Source organism: Pygocentrus nattereri, chromosome 8, assembly GCF_015220715.1.
Source record: "Pygocentrus nattereri isolate fPygNat1 chromosome 8, fPygNat1.pri, whole genome shotgun sequence".
NCBI lineage: Eukaryota > Metazoa > Chordata > Actinopteri > Characiformes > Serrasalmidae > Pygocentrus > Pygocentrus nattereri.
The window spans coordinates 19,786,134-19,802,454 of NC_051218.1; the positions used below are offsets into that span (position 1 = coordinate 19,786,134).

General features: G+C 39.1%; 1 protein-coding gene across 13 annotated transcripts in view; it reads right to left on the reverse strand.

The window, feature by feature from the left end:
• Positions 1 to 12,366, reverse strand: part of map7d3 (MAP7 domain containing 3) — a 39,645-nt gene extending 27,279 nt beyond the window's left edge. For all 13 annotated transcript variants that reach the window (XM_017707092.1, XM_037540469.1, XM_037540468.1 and 10 more), the window contains exon 1: positions 12,278 to 12,366. In XM_017707092.1, the coding sequence (XP_017562581.1) occupies positions 12,278 to 12,323 (46 nt within the window). In that variant the 5' untranslated portion in view covers positions 12,324 to 12,366. The remainder of the gene's footprint in view (positions 1 to 12,277) is intronic.
• Between the last annotated feature and the right edge of the window lie 3,955 nt (positions 12,367 to 16,321).

Consider the following 16,321-nt stretch of genomic DNA (forward strand, 5'->3'; position numbering starts at 1 on the left):
CATGGCTGAGTTTATACGTTTCGCATTGACAGTGGAAAAAAATTCGCACGTGTATTTCCTGGGATTTCCTACTGAATCTATCAATTTGTTTGGTCAAAGCAAGTCCCGCCCGGCACTGTGTCTGACTGGCTTAATGGCTAGTAGGCTCGGCCTTGGTGTTGGTTACAGTGAAACCTGCGCATGTCAGATCAAGAGAAGCGTCAGATCCTATGGTCAGATCACGAGGCCAGGAGCCTCTGATGCTGCTCAGCTTTTGAAAATAATTAATTGAATTAACGTATATTATTTTTGAGACTTAAAACAAATGTTCGGGCGGAATATCAGAGACGTCCGGTATTTAGTTTCGGTTCGCTTGACTGACATGTCGGCGTCGTCCGGCGTGGCGCCGGAAAACTATCAGGCCTGTGCGTGTTCAAAATTTTATCAGGCAACTGGAAGTGCCATTTTTGATAATTTTCAGCTGAAAATTTTCATAGAATAAAATTACAGTGCCTACAGAGATCTAACATTTCAAATACTTTTATTTTTGATAAAAATTTGAAAGAGTGACTGAAAATGCTACAGCTTCTCTTTAATCTCATGCTTCCCAGCACACAGGTATTAAAAGGATTAAAATAGCAGCAAAATAACAGTAAAAATGGCCTACTAAAATCATTTCACGATTCCCACGTGTGACCTTAGATAAGCGATTTATAAATCACAGTTCATGCTAAGTATAAAAAAGGGGTACAACTCCACTACAGGTTTGATACAGCATTATAAAACACAACATTTATATAATTATTACAGTATATGGCAACAAAATCCAATGTTGTTTTTAGGTATATTTTGTACTTTGGCACTGTTTGTGAACATTTCAAAAACCATGGCTTCAGATGGCATGCTAGCTTTTTGCTTCTGCATATAGAGCAGGCGAGAGGTGTATTCAGACCTGTATTTAAGTCCTTGGAGACTGTTCCCCAACTTGATAACTAACATGAACAGTGAATGAGTTACATGCCTAATTCTTCTGGAAATATTTAGGGTTTCTATAAAAATTAACAGGGTAGCTGCTTATTTGGTCTCTAACTGCAGTTATCTTGTTATCTGCATTATCTTGTGGCCCCTACAAGTTTACAAATCCCCAGGGAACACTGTCAAGAGCAGACGTTGCTGAGTGTGGAGAGGTCAGGGGCTGGCGTGTGGCATGTTTCTCACTTTTTGTGCTGAGTGGCAAGATGAGAAACTGTAAAGCTCAAGCACAGCAGAAAAAACTGACAGCCGAAAAAACTGTGGAAGGGAAGGCTGCACCGGAAAACTGACAACAATAAAACAAAGGGGAGGTTATCGGCTGTGGAAACTACCAGGAACAGAAGCATTTCCACAGAGAGTTTTAAAACTCTAGACACACATTAAAGTAAGTGAGGAAAGACCAAAACCATGAGAAAGTATTTTGTTAAGTGATTACTGCAGAAAGGGAGCACACATGTAAATCAGGAATGCTGACAGGTTTAGGTCAGCAACCTTCAACTAAACATAACGTGTCCATTACCAATATGACATGCTGGACAGCCCAATGGATGGACGTAAGACTAATTCAAAAACAGACTAAACTAGCGAGTCTCCCCATGAATCTTGTGCATGGTAGTAGACCAGGTTTAGGCATCTTAATTCTACAATGTCTTTGAGAAGCTCATCCTCAAACATACACTGACAAACCAGACACAGATCAAACTATGGAAGAAAAGGGAAACTGACTTCTTACCCTGCTGTGTAAAGCAAAACTTGGGATGAGCAGCAGTAAAGGCTATTTGTGAAGGATGTTATGTCTGAGCGCTTAAAATGAGTGCCAGCCATTCATCCTCTAACGGGTTTGATGAGAGGAGGGGCAAAGTAACATCCTAAGATGGCGGTGCTTAGATTGTAAAACATGTCTCAACAGCTTCATCAGTGGAGAGAGGAAAAAAAATAAAAGCCCTATCTGATTCAAAACACTGAACTCAGGGCAGGTGGAACAGATGATGAAGCCTCACAACAAGGCTACCTACACAGTTCATGCATTATACTGCAAAGACCAAACTCACAAGTTTGGCCTTCGCAAAAAGTTACTTGCTAAAAACTACATTTAATATTTATAATTTGCTTTATTAACCCTGAAACCACAAGCCTCTTTGGAATGCACCATAAATTAATAGGTTCACAATGAACCATTTCTAGCAGCTACTGAATCGCAGAGGTTTCGTTAACTAGAATGTGCATAGATCTGAAAGATCCATTGTTTTTTGCAATCTGAACAGTCAAAAAAAAAAAAAAAAAAAAAAAATGCAACTTTACTTTGTCTACTTCATCAACAATACTGTCTTAACAATATTTAAATGGGGGAAATGAAACAGAATACGGAGCTGGTGAACCACCAAAGGTTGACTCAGACCAATCAGAGGCAACCAAACACCCATGTGCTGTGTACAAGACCAATGAACCTGGCAGGCAAGGTGCACCAAGTTCAATGTTTATGCCTCAAGCCAGAAAAAGTGGCTATGCTGGTCTTCTTGGCCAAAAAACAACCTATGATTTCACTTAAAAGACATGTTGGCAATTTAAATCAGTCACAATACCAGTCAGAAAAACTGAAAATAGATATCTTCCCCAAAATGTGCTGTTCAACACACAATACTAAACACACATTTGCTGGTCAAAACAGCAACTTATCTATCAGATACTAAACTTTACAATCAGGTAGTTCAGAAAGTAAATTCCTTCAATGTCTTCAGTAAAATTTGGACAACAATTATAGATCAACAGGTTGTCAGTTATGGCATGACCATTATAGAAGGTTCAAGAAGGTCAAACCCAGGATATCCAGTCTTCTTCACAAATGGCTGATGTGGCTGCACATTTTCATTCTACCGGAACAGAAGCACACAATTTTTTTTACGACTGAGCAATTGATTAAACAAGTGGAATCAGGTTTACACCTGTTTGTTTGCAATAAAAACCTGTAGCCACCCCAGCCATTTGAGGATGTCATGGGACAATTCTTGGGTTAACCAAAATCTATCCTGGCATGCAGTATCATTGATTATACAGTTTAAAAAACAAAAACAAACAAACAAAAAAAAAACAACCCTTAGGAGACATGTCTGTCACTGCATAAACGTTCTTCAAACAATAGCAGACTTCTGTATTATAAATCCTTCTGCTGACAATTACCCATTTCCAATTACCTGTTTATCATCACCATTTTTCCTCACCTTTTTCTACAATCTCAAAAGTTAAGTATGTCATTGTGTAAATAAGATTACCTACCCCTGAATCTGATTATTACTTGTCCACAGCCTCCTTCATCCACGCTTACAGCCAGCAACTGAGCTAACAATTGGGCACTTTGTTAATCACTCACATACTGAAGGTAGATGTGCTACGAGCATATTTTCTAAAAGGTGTCATTACTTGTTTTCAGTACATTTTGCACAATGTATTTCTATTTTTCTGTGATTCCTGTGTGCTGAAGATTAAGCTGATCCTAGTTTAGTTAAATGTGTTTTAGCCAAAAAAAAAAAAATTGATTCTACAGAGTTCCAATTATACACTGATGACTAGATTGGCTCATATAAATTAAAGTCCTCAAATCCCTTACATGCCAGCTCACTAAAAAAAATAAATAAATGCAGCCACTAGAACAAAACATGCAAATCATAGAAGCAAAAGCGATACAAATTATCTAAAGATATTGTAGTATCTACAACCTAAGAGACAAGAGCAAGATCATATCTATATCTAGTTTAACAGGAAAAGACACTAAGAAGAATAAATTAAGCATGGATTTTATAATGTAATAAAACAAAAACAAAGTGCTATGGATTGAAGAGAAATGACACACTGATTCAGAAATGAAGAGTCAATGATTCTCAGGTGTTCATCTAGGTACTGAAGAGGTCAGTCTTCAGACCATGGCAAAAAGAACCAAGTGACTATAGTCCGGATGGGAAAGTAAGGGTGAGTAATATAGAAAAAAATAGTATACCACAATCCTTAGACATTTTCATGATAAACAATAAGCATCACAATATTTCGACACACAGACAAACTGCTAGTGTCACACTTTAAAATAACTGCCACCAAGATATTTTATTTTTAAATTCGATTTTAATGTTTTATTACAAATTCCACATACTGTAATTCACTAAATCCAGTTCACAGGAATTACTAATGATTCTCTTTGCAATGAAACATGCAGTTAATCAGTGCTTTTTACTTACTGATATCAGTATTTTAATATACTGATATCAAAGATCAAAGCTGGTGTGCAGGTGTGAAGTTCTGGACCAAGGTGCAGAGGTACTGAAGAGCTGAGTGAGTCCTATGAAGCCTAAAATATAAGAACCAGAGCTTAGTGTCCTACTTTCATAGGACGCCAGTGGAGTGATCAACTGATAAGTCTAGACTAGAGCTGAAGATGACAAAAAAAAGAAAAAGAAATAAAAGTGACAGTTATTTGTCCCTCCTTGGATGACAGTTTTCCCCCCCAAAAGATTATAAGATTATGAAAGGCTATCAGAAAAAGACGTGAGAGCTTTAAATTGACTCATTCAAATGCATTACTCCAAAAGTATTAAAATAATGCCACTCATCCCCCAAAAAAATGAAATAAAAAAAAGATAAAATAAAATAAAAGAATTTAATTTTAAAAAGTCTAGAAATGTTGGCTAGCAAACCCAGTGTCGTCACTAAGCTTCAAGATTTGTCCTTTTCACCTCAGCTGATGTTATTAGCCTAGCTGCATTACATACTACCACATCCTATACTTTTATTTTGCAAACATTAAGTTTCTGAAGAGTTGGCCAGCTGTTACCAAGCCTGATATATTAAATTAATGATGCTGAAAAGTTTATTTCATTAAGTCTGTACAAGTAGGGAGTAAAATGAGCTTGATGATTTAGCTGCGTGCTATACTATCTGGTGGTTTTTCCAGAGATCCCTTTCTGGCACTACCAGTTTGTGGTAGCCTGTAGCCAGCAGCAGCATGCTTCCTTCTTTGAACTAAATAGATTAGAAATTCTTGCTAAAATGCAGGATCTACACAGGCCTCTGATGGAGGATAGAGTTCAGACACTTTCAATGTTCTCATAAAAGTATAATACTGGTGTGCTAAACCACAATGTCTGTATTTCCAATTAAGTGTGGCGTGTCTACTAGGCATGAATAAATGAGAATCCGATGACCCACAGCTTGAATTAGCATTTTATTTCTTTGATTTTGACTAATACTAACTTTGCAGCCATGTGAGCCAACAAAATATTTTGAGCACCTGCAGCAGAGACCACAACAAAGCCTAAAATAACACTTATAAAACTAGCAGGTAAAGCATAGTGAAGTGAAAACAGCCTCTACTGCAGAAACACAGCACAGTAAGCAGGGTAGGCAAGGCAGCTTTAAAATAGACACTGCCTTAAAGGATGTGTAAGATCTCATTTGTTTAGACAACTTTTTACAGCCAAAACAGTGACCAGCACCTATGTGTATTTAGGTGAGGAGAAAGAAGCTATTTAAAAGCACTGACACAATGCAGCCGGATCTACTGAATATGCAAAAGGTCGCTGAGTCATCTTGTGCGTCTCAAACCATGGGCCATCCAACACGCAACATGCAAATACGCAGGAGCTCAACAATGGACGCTAACAACAAAGCTATCCAGACTTTTTTACTAAAGCAAATACAAGGCCAGATTCTGAGCAATCGCAACATAAAACTGACCACTGTACATGGCTTACTGACCATTCAATTAGCTTCCAAAAGAGTCACTTAATAAAAAAAATTAATTTATAGTCAAACTAAATGTTATTTACAGAGGTAATATACGTCTTTATTTTTGAAACACAGCTCAGGCCAGGCTTTTGGATACATAAAGAGGAAACGAAGCACCTGCAACCGCAATGGAGAAAACAGACACTTCAAACACCAACATTAGGTACTTAATTCTCCACACAGGAACGCCAATGAAGAAAAAAAAAAAAAAAAAAAAAAGTAAATTAATTATGCTATCAAGACTGACAGATTCTTTCTGATCACACAGCTATATGAGGTAGACTACATGGCCAAAAGTATGACATTTGACCATCACACCTATTAGCTTGTTGGACATCTAATTCCAAATCCATGGGCATTAATATATAGTTGCCCCTCCCCTTGTGGCCGTAACAGCCTCTACTGTTCTGGGGAAAACTTTCCACCAGATCATGGACTATGTCTGGGAATTTATGCCCATTTAGACAAAAGAGCATTTCATTGCTCAGGCACTGATGATGGATGAATAAACCTGACTTGCAATAAACTTTCCAATTCATCCCAAAAGTGTTCAATGGGGTCAAGCTCAGGAGTCTGAGCAAACTCATCAAACCAAGTCTTTTTGGATCCTACACGGGGGGCAATGCTGAAATGGGAAAGGGCGTTCTTCAAACTGTTGCTGCAAAGTTGTAAACATTTAACATTACTCTTCACTGGAACTGAGGGGACTAACCCAACCTCTGAAAAATAGCCCCAGACCATTATTCCTCCTCCACCAAACTTTACTGCTGACACTATGCACGCCAGTAGGTAGACATCACCTGGCCTCCACCAAACCAAGATTTGTCCATTAGATTACCAGATAATAAAGCACGCTTCATCACTTCAGACAACACACTTCCATTGCTCCAGAGTCCAGCACCAGCCCAGCTGACGTTTGTCATTGAACATAGTGATCTTAGCATTTTCTGCACATACTCAGCCATGAAAATCCATTTTGTAAAGCTTCCGATGCACAGTACTTGTGCTAAAGAAAAATACAGTTTCACTATGGGGCCATATAGACCCCAGTCTTCAGCATCATGATTATATCTGGATAAGGCCAAGTGCATAAAAACATAAGCGCATACGCACCCAATATACATTTAACACAGATACAAATTTAATTGCTCAAACCACTTTAGGAAGTGGTCTGAGATGCACTTGAGCCACATGTTATTGCATTGTAAATGCACCTGTCAACAAGCAAAACACCTCTCAGTGCAACTGAAATTCCTCCACATGTAGTGTATGCGATTTGGGCCTGGGAAGAAGATAATCACAGGGACCAGATGAAACCAAATGCTTTGAAGCAATATGGACAACCACTACTATGCAATATAAACTGCAGACAATTTAAACTATCAGTAACTGGCTGCGCAACACCTGGATTTGCATATTCTCTCCCACTCAGCAATCGGATTTAAGTCTGGCTAACGCATGTTGCAGAGTGTGAATGCATGTGGCTAAAATCTTATCAGGATACAATACAGATACTAGTCGCATGAAGTGACTGGGTGTAAATGGTTTCATAGTGTATGTGCACATGTACTCAAGAACTGTCTGAGGCATCAGTAGCTGAATAGAGAAATCATTAATTGGGTATTTGTTACACGTGTGTATGGGAAGATGGAGAAAATACACAGGCTAACAATTTTAAAAAACTAATGTTTTTGTCTTAACAGAATTGTAAAGTGTGACAGTTTTGCTTGCATGTGTAAGTAAAACATTACATTTACATACTGAACATGAGCGTGTTTTTGACAAACCGACGTTAGGACCAGGGATGTGAGTGGGGACACAGGAGGATGGAGAAAATATATCGGCAAGGATATGTTATTAGGATGAGAGAAGGTAGAAATAGCATGAAAGCTGCTATGGTGCAGCTTTTTTTGCTAAGCACTTCTTTAGTGTATTTAATGAAAAGATATTCCTCTGTCAGAGTAACATGTCGGCACATGGTCCACTGAGGAAAAAATACCTTGCGTTGAAGAGGTCCTCATGAGCATCCAACGTTGTACCAGTTAGCTTTTTAGCTCATTAGCCTTGTAATGGTAAAAAAAGGAGTGCATGATGGAAAAGCTAGCAGCGATTCCTGGTTTCTTTGGAGGCACGCAGACAGGAACACACTCCATGTGGGGTAGAAGAGGTGTTTAATGACAAGTCACCATTGCATCTCACCTCACCATCACTGTCCAGATAGCTCAGAGTATAGATACAACAGACTGTGCTACAGCAGATCACCATCTTGCACAGAGGGCTACAACTCCTCCACGCATGCGCAGTAGTGCAATACATGTAGTCAATCGTTACAGACTCTGTGAAGAAGCTTCTTTAACTCAGTCAAGATGAAAATTTATGGGTTTCCCTCAGCTATTATTGAAATAAAAATTTTCACAGCTGGTGCTATCATTTAAGCCTATAACCCTACGCTAATTTAGGCCGAAGTCCAGGCCTTTCCCCTCTTTTTTCCTTCCTTGCGGTTAACACGACATCCACTGATTCTCATATGGATACTCGAATATCAAAATCTGTCAGAATGCGCATCCTTCGCACATCATCCACTAAATTGAAAGGACCTCACGTAGAAGATGAGGAGTCCTCTTCACCATCCATTGTTTTACTAGGTAGCTCTAAAGTTAGCTTAATAGCTCATCTGAAGAGGCAGCCTCCATTACTCTACCATGAAAAACCTACTGAATGCCCATGGCCATTTCAAATAATAAAACAAGTGTTCAAATGTATCCTTTTACTGCAAATCTCTGCTAAATGTTTGTGCTACTGACTTTTACAAGCTAATAATAGTACTTTGTTAATTTTGGTATTTTCCTGTGCTTTTTTCCATCCATAATGTTCACCAAATATTCATTAAATAACCGTTATGAATACCTGAATACCAACATAAGTCAAAATGGCCAACTCTAAGCTAGATCTACTTTTGTTATTAAATTAATCACAATGCTCATCATAAGTGATCATTAAACTGAAGCAATATAAGGGACCTTTTCAGAACAACCCATACATTTTATTTCTAGTCATTATTTGAAGGAGGCATGACAAATTTAATAAAATTAAAAAAATTTGACATTTCCTCTTTTGAGAAATGGTACACTATACATTCATACACTCATATCTTATAATTAGGGGCTATAACACACATTTTCAAGATGATTTTAATATGATTTTTGATAGAAAAAAATGTGAAGCTTAAGATTTCTAAGTGACTTAAAAAAGGTCCATTATTTGAGTTTAGGTGCAGGGACAGCATAAGCCCCTCCCTTCTTTGCACCCATTTTGCTCCGACAGGATGCAAGTGGATGCCTAGTTTTGATCATGAACACTGACCAACTGCATGTTTAATTACATGCTGTGCCATGATATTCTTTGCCATATGGGGGGGGGGGTATAAATATATATAAATTATGCAATTCTAAAATGCACATTTCAGAATTGCATCATTTACTCCATTTTAAAAACAGTGACAGCATTCAACCTGTCAGACGGACAAGATGGAGCAATAAACAAAACCGAATTCACTCCAACTGAGGAGAAAAAAACCCCACAACAACAAGGAACAGTCATACAAAGACAACACTACAACTTTGTATCCCTGCATGTACTGGGTGAAACACCAGGCAGGGGGAGTCACTATTAGTGGGTCAGTGGGCTCCTATTACTCTAGTCAGTCAGTCTCTCTCTCTCGCTCTCTCTCACTCTCTGTGTTGCAGTAGCAGACTGTTGCTGGGACAACAGGAAGTACTCTTTTGCAGATGCCAATAATGCAGGCCTTCACACAGGGCACAGCTGTGACACCCCCTCCCCTCCGCCTCCTCCTCTCCCTCCCTCTCCCATACACATACAGATGATCTTGCCTGGTGTTTCTGGGAACATCTGGGCTGTGTAAGAATGAATTATTCCTAAAATCAGAACAATGCATAGTGGACAGCAGGCCAAACTTGTTACTCTTAAAATGCTGGACTTCTAGATACGTCAAAACCTAATGCAGTTTGCTAGCACTTGCTGCTGGATCTCTATAATGCACATCCAGCCACTCCTCATTTAATGAAAACACCCTCTTGAAGGTGCACCCAATGCTGACACAGGCATTCAATTGCATGTAAACAGCTTGCATAATCTCTACAGAAGAGCATTTCCAATAGAAGGGGATGCCCTGGAGCTGTCAGACATGAGCCTAAGGTCATCATTCCCAATACCATCCCAAAAGCATCAGCTAGCGTGGTATGAAGCTCCTCAGTACTAAGCTGTGGAGCAGTGGAGCTTTACTCTCTGATGACTTGGACTGATCCAGACCTAAACATACAGCATCAGTACCTGACCTCACTAATGCTCTCGTGGCTGAACACAGTCCAATCCCTAAAGCAATGTTCCAGCATAGTGTAAAGCTTTCCCAGAAGAGAAGAGGCCGTTAGTGCAATAGAGGCTGTTAAAACCCTTGACTTTGGAAAATATATTGGATGCACGTGTCTACAAACTACTGGACATACAAAACAGCTGCTGTGCACAATGACTGTATCATAGTTTGTATTGTAGAACTACATCCTGGATTTGAGATGTGGGAGGAGAGGTCCTGACTAATTTAAATCCAAGGTTCATTTGCTTCTCAAATCGCTGATACTGTGATACTGTCTCTATGAGTGGGAAACACACTTGATCAGACCAGCCCATCTAGTTCACTTCCTTCCAACACCTCAAACAGTGCAGGGGCTGTGATCAATTTCAAAACAGGACTGACTAAACCAATCAGACAAAGTCATAAACTAACAGACAGAACTGCTACTGCATCAAGCAAAGTATTTCACCAAAACAAAAAACAATGCCTCTGATTAGACAGAGAAACATTAGAGATTCTTTACATACTTCAAAATGAGCGTGGCAAGAACTAAACCTCTAAAGCAGTATCATACCGAGTCCACCCTGTAATTACAGAATAGCCTTCTCACACATTCTTGTGGATGTCCATTATATAATCTACAGTTTTCAGCCCAAACTGCGCCACCCATTATTATACATACTGTGGGCGAAGCAGCTCAACATTAACCTTTGTGCTGTGTTACAGTGTAGAGCTAGGTAAGCTTCCTAACGATCATGGCTTTCACACTTTATTGAAAGGCAATTCATATAATAAGCACGGGTGGTATTTACCAAAGGAATCATAAAAGCCAAAAAAGGCACACGCTCTGAGCAGATACGAATGTGTCCCAGCTATATCAGTGGAAACACTGCAAACAAAACAAAACAATCAAACAAACAAAAAAAAAAACAGTCTTCACTGATAGTATATCAGTGTAGAATGTGAACAGGATGGACTGCAGAATTAAAGAAAAAAAAGAGAACTAGACCTACTTCAGGAACATTAAGAAATCAGCTATTGCAAGTGACCACACGTAGCAATCTTTAGACAGACACTACAGTAACTATTCTTTCAGCTGAAATAAGGTTTGGCTTCAAAGCAGAAATGCAGGAGTACTGTTGTTTTCTGGCAGTTTCTGGCCGTGTTGACACCATGTGCATAAGTATAAAGACAGTCTTGTTGGCTTATAGAAACACAAAATAACGTAATCTTGCCTCTAGAAACGAGCAGACCGGTGAGAAGGCACTGACAGCTGAGCCAATCAATTAGCTAAATAACTGTCAGCGATTCATTTACCAGATGAAGTGAATATTTTGCACGTGAATGCAAGATTGAACCGCAGGAACGAGATTAAGGTCAGGATCACTTATCTCAGATAACTTTGGTAACGTTAATTTAGCTTCCTTGCTCAACATCAAGCTCTCCGATATGTGATGCACTGCTGGCTAAGCTAAGCTAGCGAGCGTCAACTAACTTATTTACACTGGTCATCATGAGCTAATGAGTTAAAATACTGCTAAAGCATATATTGTGTATAAGTAGTGTCGCTCGGTACAGAAAACTGACACATGTCTGCACCGACTGCAATAAAATGCAGGTGAAACAGTTTATTTGGCTAGCTTAACAGCTATTCACCAGTTGACCGAGGACAGCAGCATCCTCGCCCCTGAGAGGCGCCAAGCTAAAGCTAGCTAGGTTAGATCTGTCACTGGGTTTAATCAGCCCGAGTCATCTTAGCCCGCTTCCCAGTCATTATTAACGGTAACTGCAAAAGACGGAAACAAGCACCAATTCACTTCAGATCAACAAATGTAGTCGTTAACTTAGCGAGCCGGCTACGAAAAACAGATTTAAACTTGTTGCCGCTGTGGTTCAACTCATTTGCTTAACTCTTAGAAGCCAGCAGCTCGATATTTATCAGCAGCAGCAAAGCCCGCTAAACAGCAGCAGCAGCTAGCCGGGTTAGTCTGAATGAAAGTGCCAGATTCTAGTCTCCATCAAACAAACTGCTTCAAAACAACCCCATATCGTCGCGGAAAGCCTGGCTTCACAAGTGGACGCGACGAAATCCGCAAAAACTTTTATAAAGAGATTAATTCCTACCCATTTGTGCGCGCAAGCCTTTCAGAGTCGTTGCCCCCTCCGCCATTTTTTAACCGAAGTTTTTTCCTTCTCTTTTCTCGGACACGTTCATTAAAGCAGCGGCGCGCACAAGCCGGGGACGCGGGCACGCGCACAGAGCTGCACAGAGCACCGGAGCGCCATCTAGCGTCTGACAGAAAATTTGCACACTTCATAGTCTCCTCTGGATTAAACCCAAAAAATACATTCGCAAAATATTTTCCATACACAACATGCGCTACTGGAGAAAAGGCGAGCTTGAAATATTTGTCAATTTGATTAAAAAGCTGTAAAGCTAGACAACATTCCCCTAAAACTTACCCTAAAGAGCCTGCTGAAGGGGCTCGAATTTGAGGGAACTGTAGTGCTTCAGTGGTCAACCACTCCTTTAAAGAAAACAGCCTATCCCCTTGGCAAACTAAGTACTTCTTTACAGTCATTCAACACCACTTCCTCTGTCCCACCATCTCCTAAATCTTAAGCCCGCAGGGCCCTTCATTCATTTTTCAGTGGGAACTGTGCTTGGTCTCAGTTACAGACTCTGAATAATGTAGGGGCATCTGTGTTGCTTAACATTAAAGTGGGTGACAATGGAAGTGATGGAATGTCATAGGGTAAGACACAAGATGGGTAAAGCAAGCAAGTGGTAGCAGATGCATTACACACAGGGAAATATAGATAGATGCGTCCAGTATATTTACCTGTCTCAGGAAAAAAGCAGAAAACACATGTTACAGAATAACATATTAGTTACACAGAAGAAGCCTCAACAACTACATTAACCCTTTACATGGCCAGGGCCTGCACGCAGGACTGGGTGTTATTAGACACTTCTATTACCTTATAATAGCTAAACAAGTTTGCACTGAAGCCCCTGTAATTGTTGAATAATAAGCCTTAGTGTGCAATAAGACTGGGCTTTTTACAGCTTCTGCTGTATTCAGAATCACTTTGAGTTTTTCAAAGAAACTTAGAGATATTTTTCCAAGCCTCCAAAGTTCAGTCTCAGAAGTTGGTTGCATTTTCTGGTAGTCACCATATAAATAAGAGAGCTAGAAACACCTTGGGCTTTATTGAAATAGAAAGTCCATTTTAGTCTGTGAATGACACATAATCCAATGTATTGTAATACAATTCCTCTGCAAGGTACACAAAGGCATTATCTATTTCATCTAACTCAGTGCAAAACTCTGCTCCAGCCTTTCTCTGGTATGTATACAGCAAGCCAGCCTCTGGCCAAAGTGCAGATTCCATTCAGCCTCTGACCTGTGTGCTAAAGGAACAACAGAGTGTTACAAAATAAAGACCGTCCTTCTCAGATATCTGAGGTCTGTGGGCATCTAGAATGGCCTTTCCAGTCACTTCTGCTTCCTCTACCTTTTGCAGATGAGTGCATTTTTAGTGATATCAATGGAAATAGAATAAGACTGTCTGTTATAAAGCTAAACGATCCAGTGAATGAGATCACGACACAAAGTCTTCAGTATCAGATAACAGAGGTCCTCTTCCTCTAACCTGGCTCTCTGTACACCCTGCTGCAGAGTAACTTCACCTGTAATTACAACTGGACACCTGGCAAGTAGGGCAGCAGTCTCTTTACATCAACACAGCTGTTGTAAGAAATGTATACAATTAAATGTATGTGACTAAGGAAAAGAAATATTACTGTAGTAGGACTGTCAAAGATCTCACTGATCATTGCTGCCATTATCGTCAAAATTCTTCTCAAAGTCAGAGAGTAAGTTACTGGATATTCCAAAACCGCAGAGGAATACAGAAAAGAAACACGCCTTCCACAGCAGAACAATGTAGAGTGGGGCATCCACTCAAATTGTCTGCCTTAGAATGGAATGTCTAATGAACTATTGAAAGACACATCGTTTGGGATTTTTGTGGTAGCAAAAAATAAGCCAAACACTTTTCCTGGGAAAAAATGGAAAAGAAATGGTCTTCTAATGAATTAACCAGTGTATTAAACATAACATAAGCCCCATGTCTGTTTTCTGTGTCTGAAGTGCCTTCTTATGTGGCTCAGATTTGCCCTGGCAGGCCTGACCTGAAGAGCCACTCTGTCAGCGTCCACTTCAGATGGGCTGGAGCTAATGCTGAGCTGATGAGCCAGATTAATCAGTGCCATGCCTCTGATTAGAATCACCAGAAAAGAAGGGGCTGTGCCTGTTGCCACTCCAGAATAGGTTTATATTATGGGGGTAAATAAAGGAAACTGTGTTTCATTGTATCACTGGTACATAAACAATACGTAAGACATACCGCAACTCTTCTAACAACGCTGAATACATGTTGCGGGGTGATTCATAAACCAGAGCACAAATGAATTGCTCGTGTAAGACCATACTCACCATTTTCTACCCACTGGCCACTTTATGCCAGTCATATTACCTAAAATGCCCATGATATAGGTTTACAATACAGACGGTAGCTACAGAATTTCTCAGCCATCCTCTACAGTCATATACAAATGCTAGAAGGGGTGCCTGGTCACACGACAAATTTCTATTTATTTGCTGAGTTTAATCTATTAGGGAAATGATTTACATATAAAATGTTCCCTAACTTTTGCACAGGACACATTGTTTTCTTTTCTTTTTTTACCCAGTATGTTTAATTTAGCAAACAAACAGTAATTTTGCCTTAAAATGTGCAAAAGTGTGTTCAATACAGAGAATGTGTACGTATTTATTCTTTTCAATTAAAAAATCAACAAAACATGTCATTTCTGTACACAGGACTACTGTTGACCAGATATTACTTGGGTGGTGGACCATTGTCTTTACAGTCTCTTACAAAATGGATCTTCAAGGTAGAGATTTCTAATAAAGTGGCCAATGATGTACAACTGTGCTTACCTGTTATAGGCCCTCTTGGCACACTCCTTCTGCTGAAACTACATGCTGCCCTCTAGTGGTAGAACTGTAGGAAGCTCACTTTGTCTCTGTATTTTGAAGATTTTAATTATTCTTTTCATCACTTTACATTTGATAGATACTTGATACAGAGCCTTATAGAGGCAGCCTCAATCAATAATAATAGTATATGCACATCAGTTGGAAGGTTAAATGGATGGCTGAAAGAAAAATCAGCTCCATATGTGAAAATTAATCAAATCTTTCAATGTAGGCAAAGTTTTACACTTTTTACATTCTATAAGATGCTGCTTACAAGACATTGTACAGTCCAATTCCTCCGTGAATTCATGCTGTGGCAATCTGAGAGTTTTCTCAAGCTGGGGCCTATTATTTCTGCACTATCATGCACAAACACACAGGCTGGGCTAGGCTCAATGCTACAGGAAAATCTAATTAGATTTGTTTGAGAAATCCCCAGCTCACTCGCTCTGATCTGGGCACTTTAACACAAACGGTCCCCTCACTGTTTGCAGAACATCTAAGAAAACTTCCTGCTGTACAGCCATACACATAAATTCTGCAATGCTTATTCTATGGAGGCTATAAACTGCTATCTAACTGATAACAACACCCACTCTCTTCAGAACTGGCAGCAGGATCTCACACTTTTTTAGCCGTTGCTTTTCTAATAGGATTTTATTAGCATGTGATAAGCTATCTAATTATTATATTAAGTTTACTGCAAAGCTCAGATAAAGCAGTGATTAGTTTTTTTGGTTCTTAGTTCATTGCTCTCTTGCTGACATTAGACTCTTAATTTGTCCAAATGTGTAATGTTTTTAAAATAATTTTTCAAAATAATTTAAAAAAGTTTTTCAGACTGGTTTGATGTGAAATGATGCATTCTACAAAAAAATTACCAACATGCATTTCTTTACGGTGTTGGTAATAAGTACCAGGAGCCATGCAGCACAAACATAGGCATTATATTTATTATATATTATATTATATTATTTATTATATTTGCTATCCAAAATGACCATATATATATATATATATATATATATATATATATATATATATATATATATATATATATATATACGTGTGTGTGTATGTGTGTGTGTGTGTGTATGTAATGTTAAGAGTTATAGTGGTA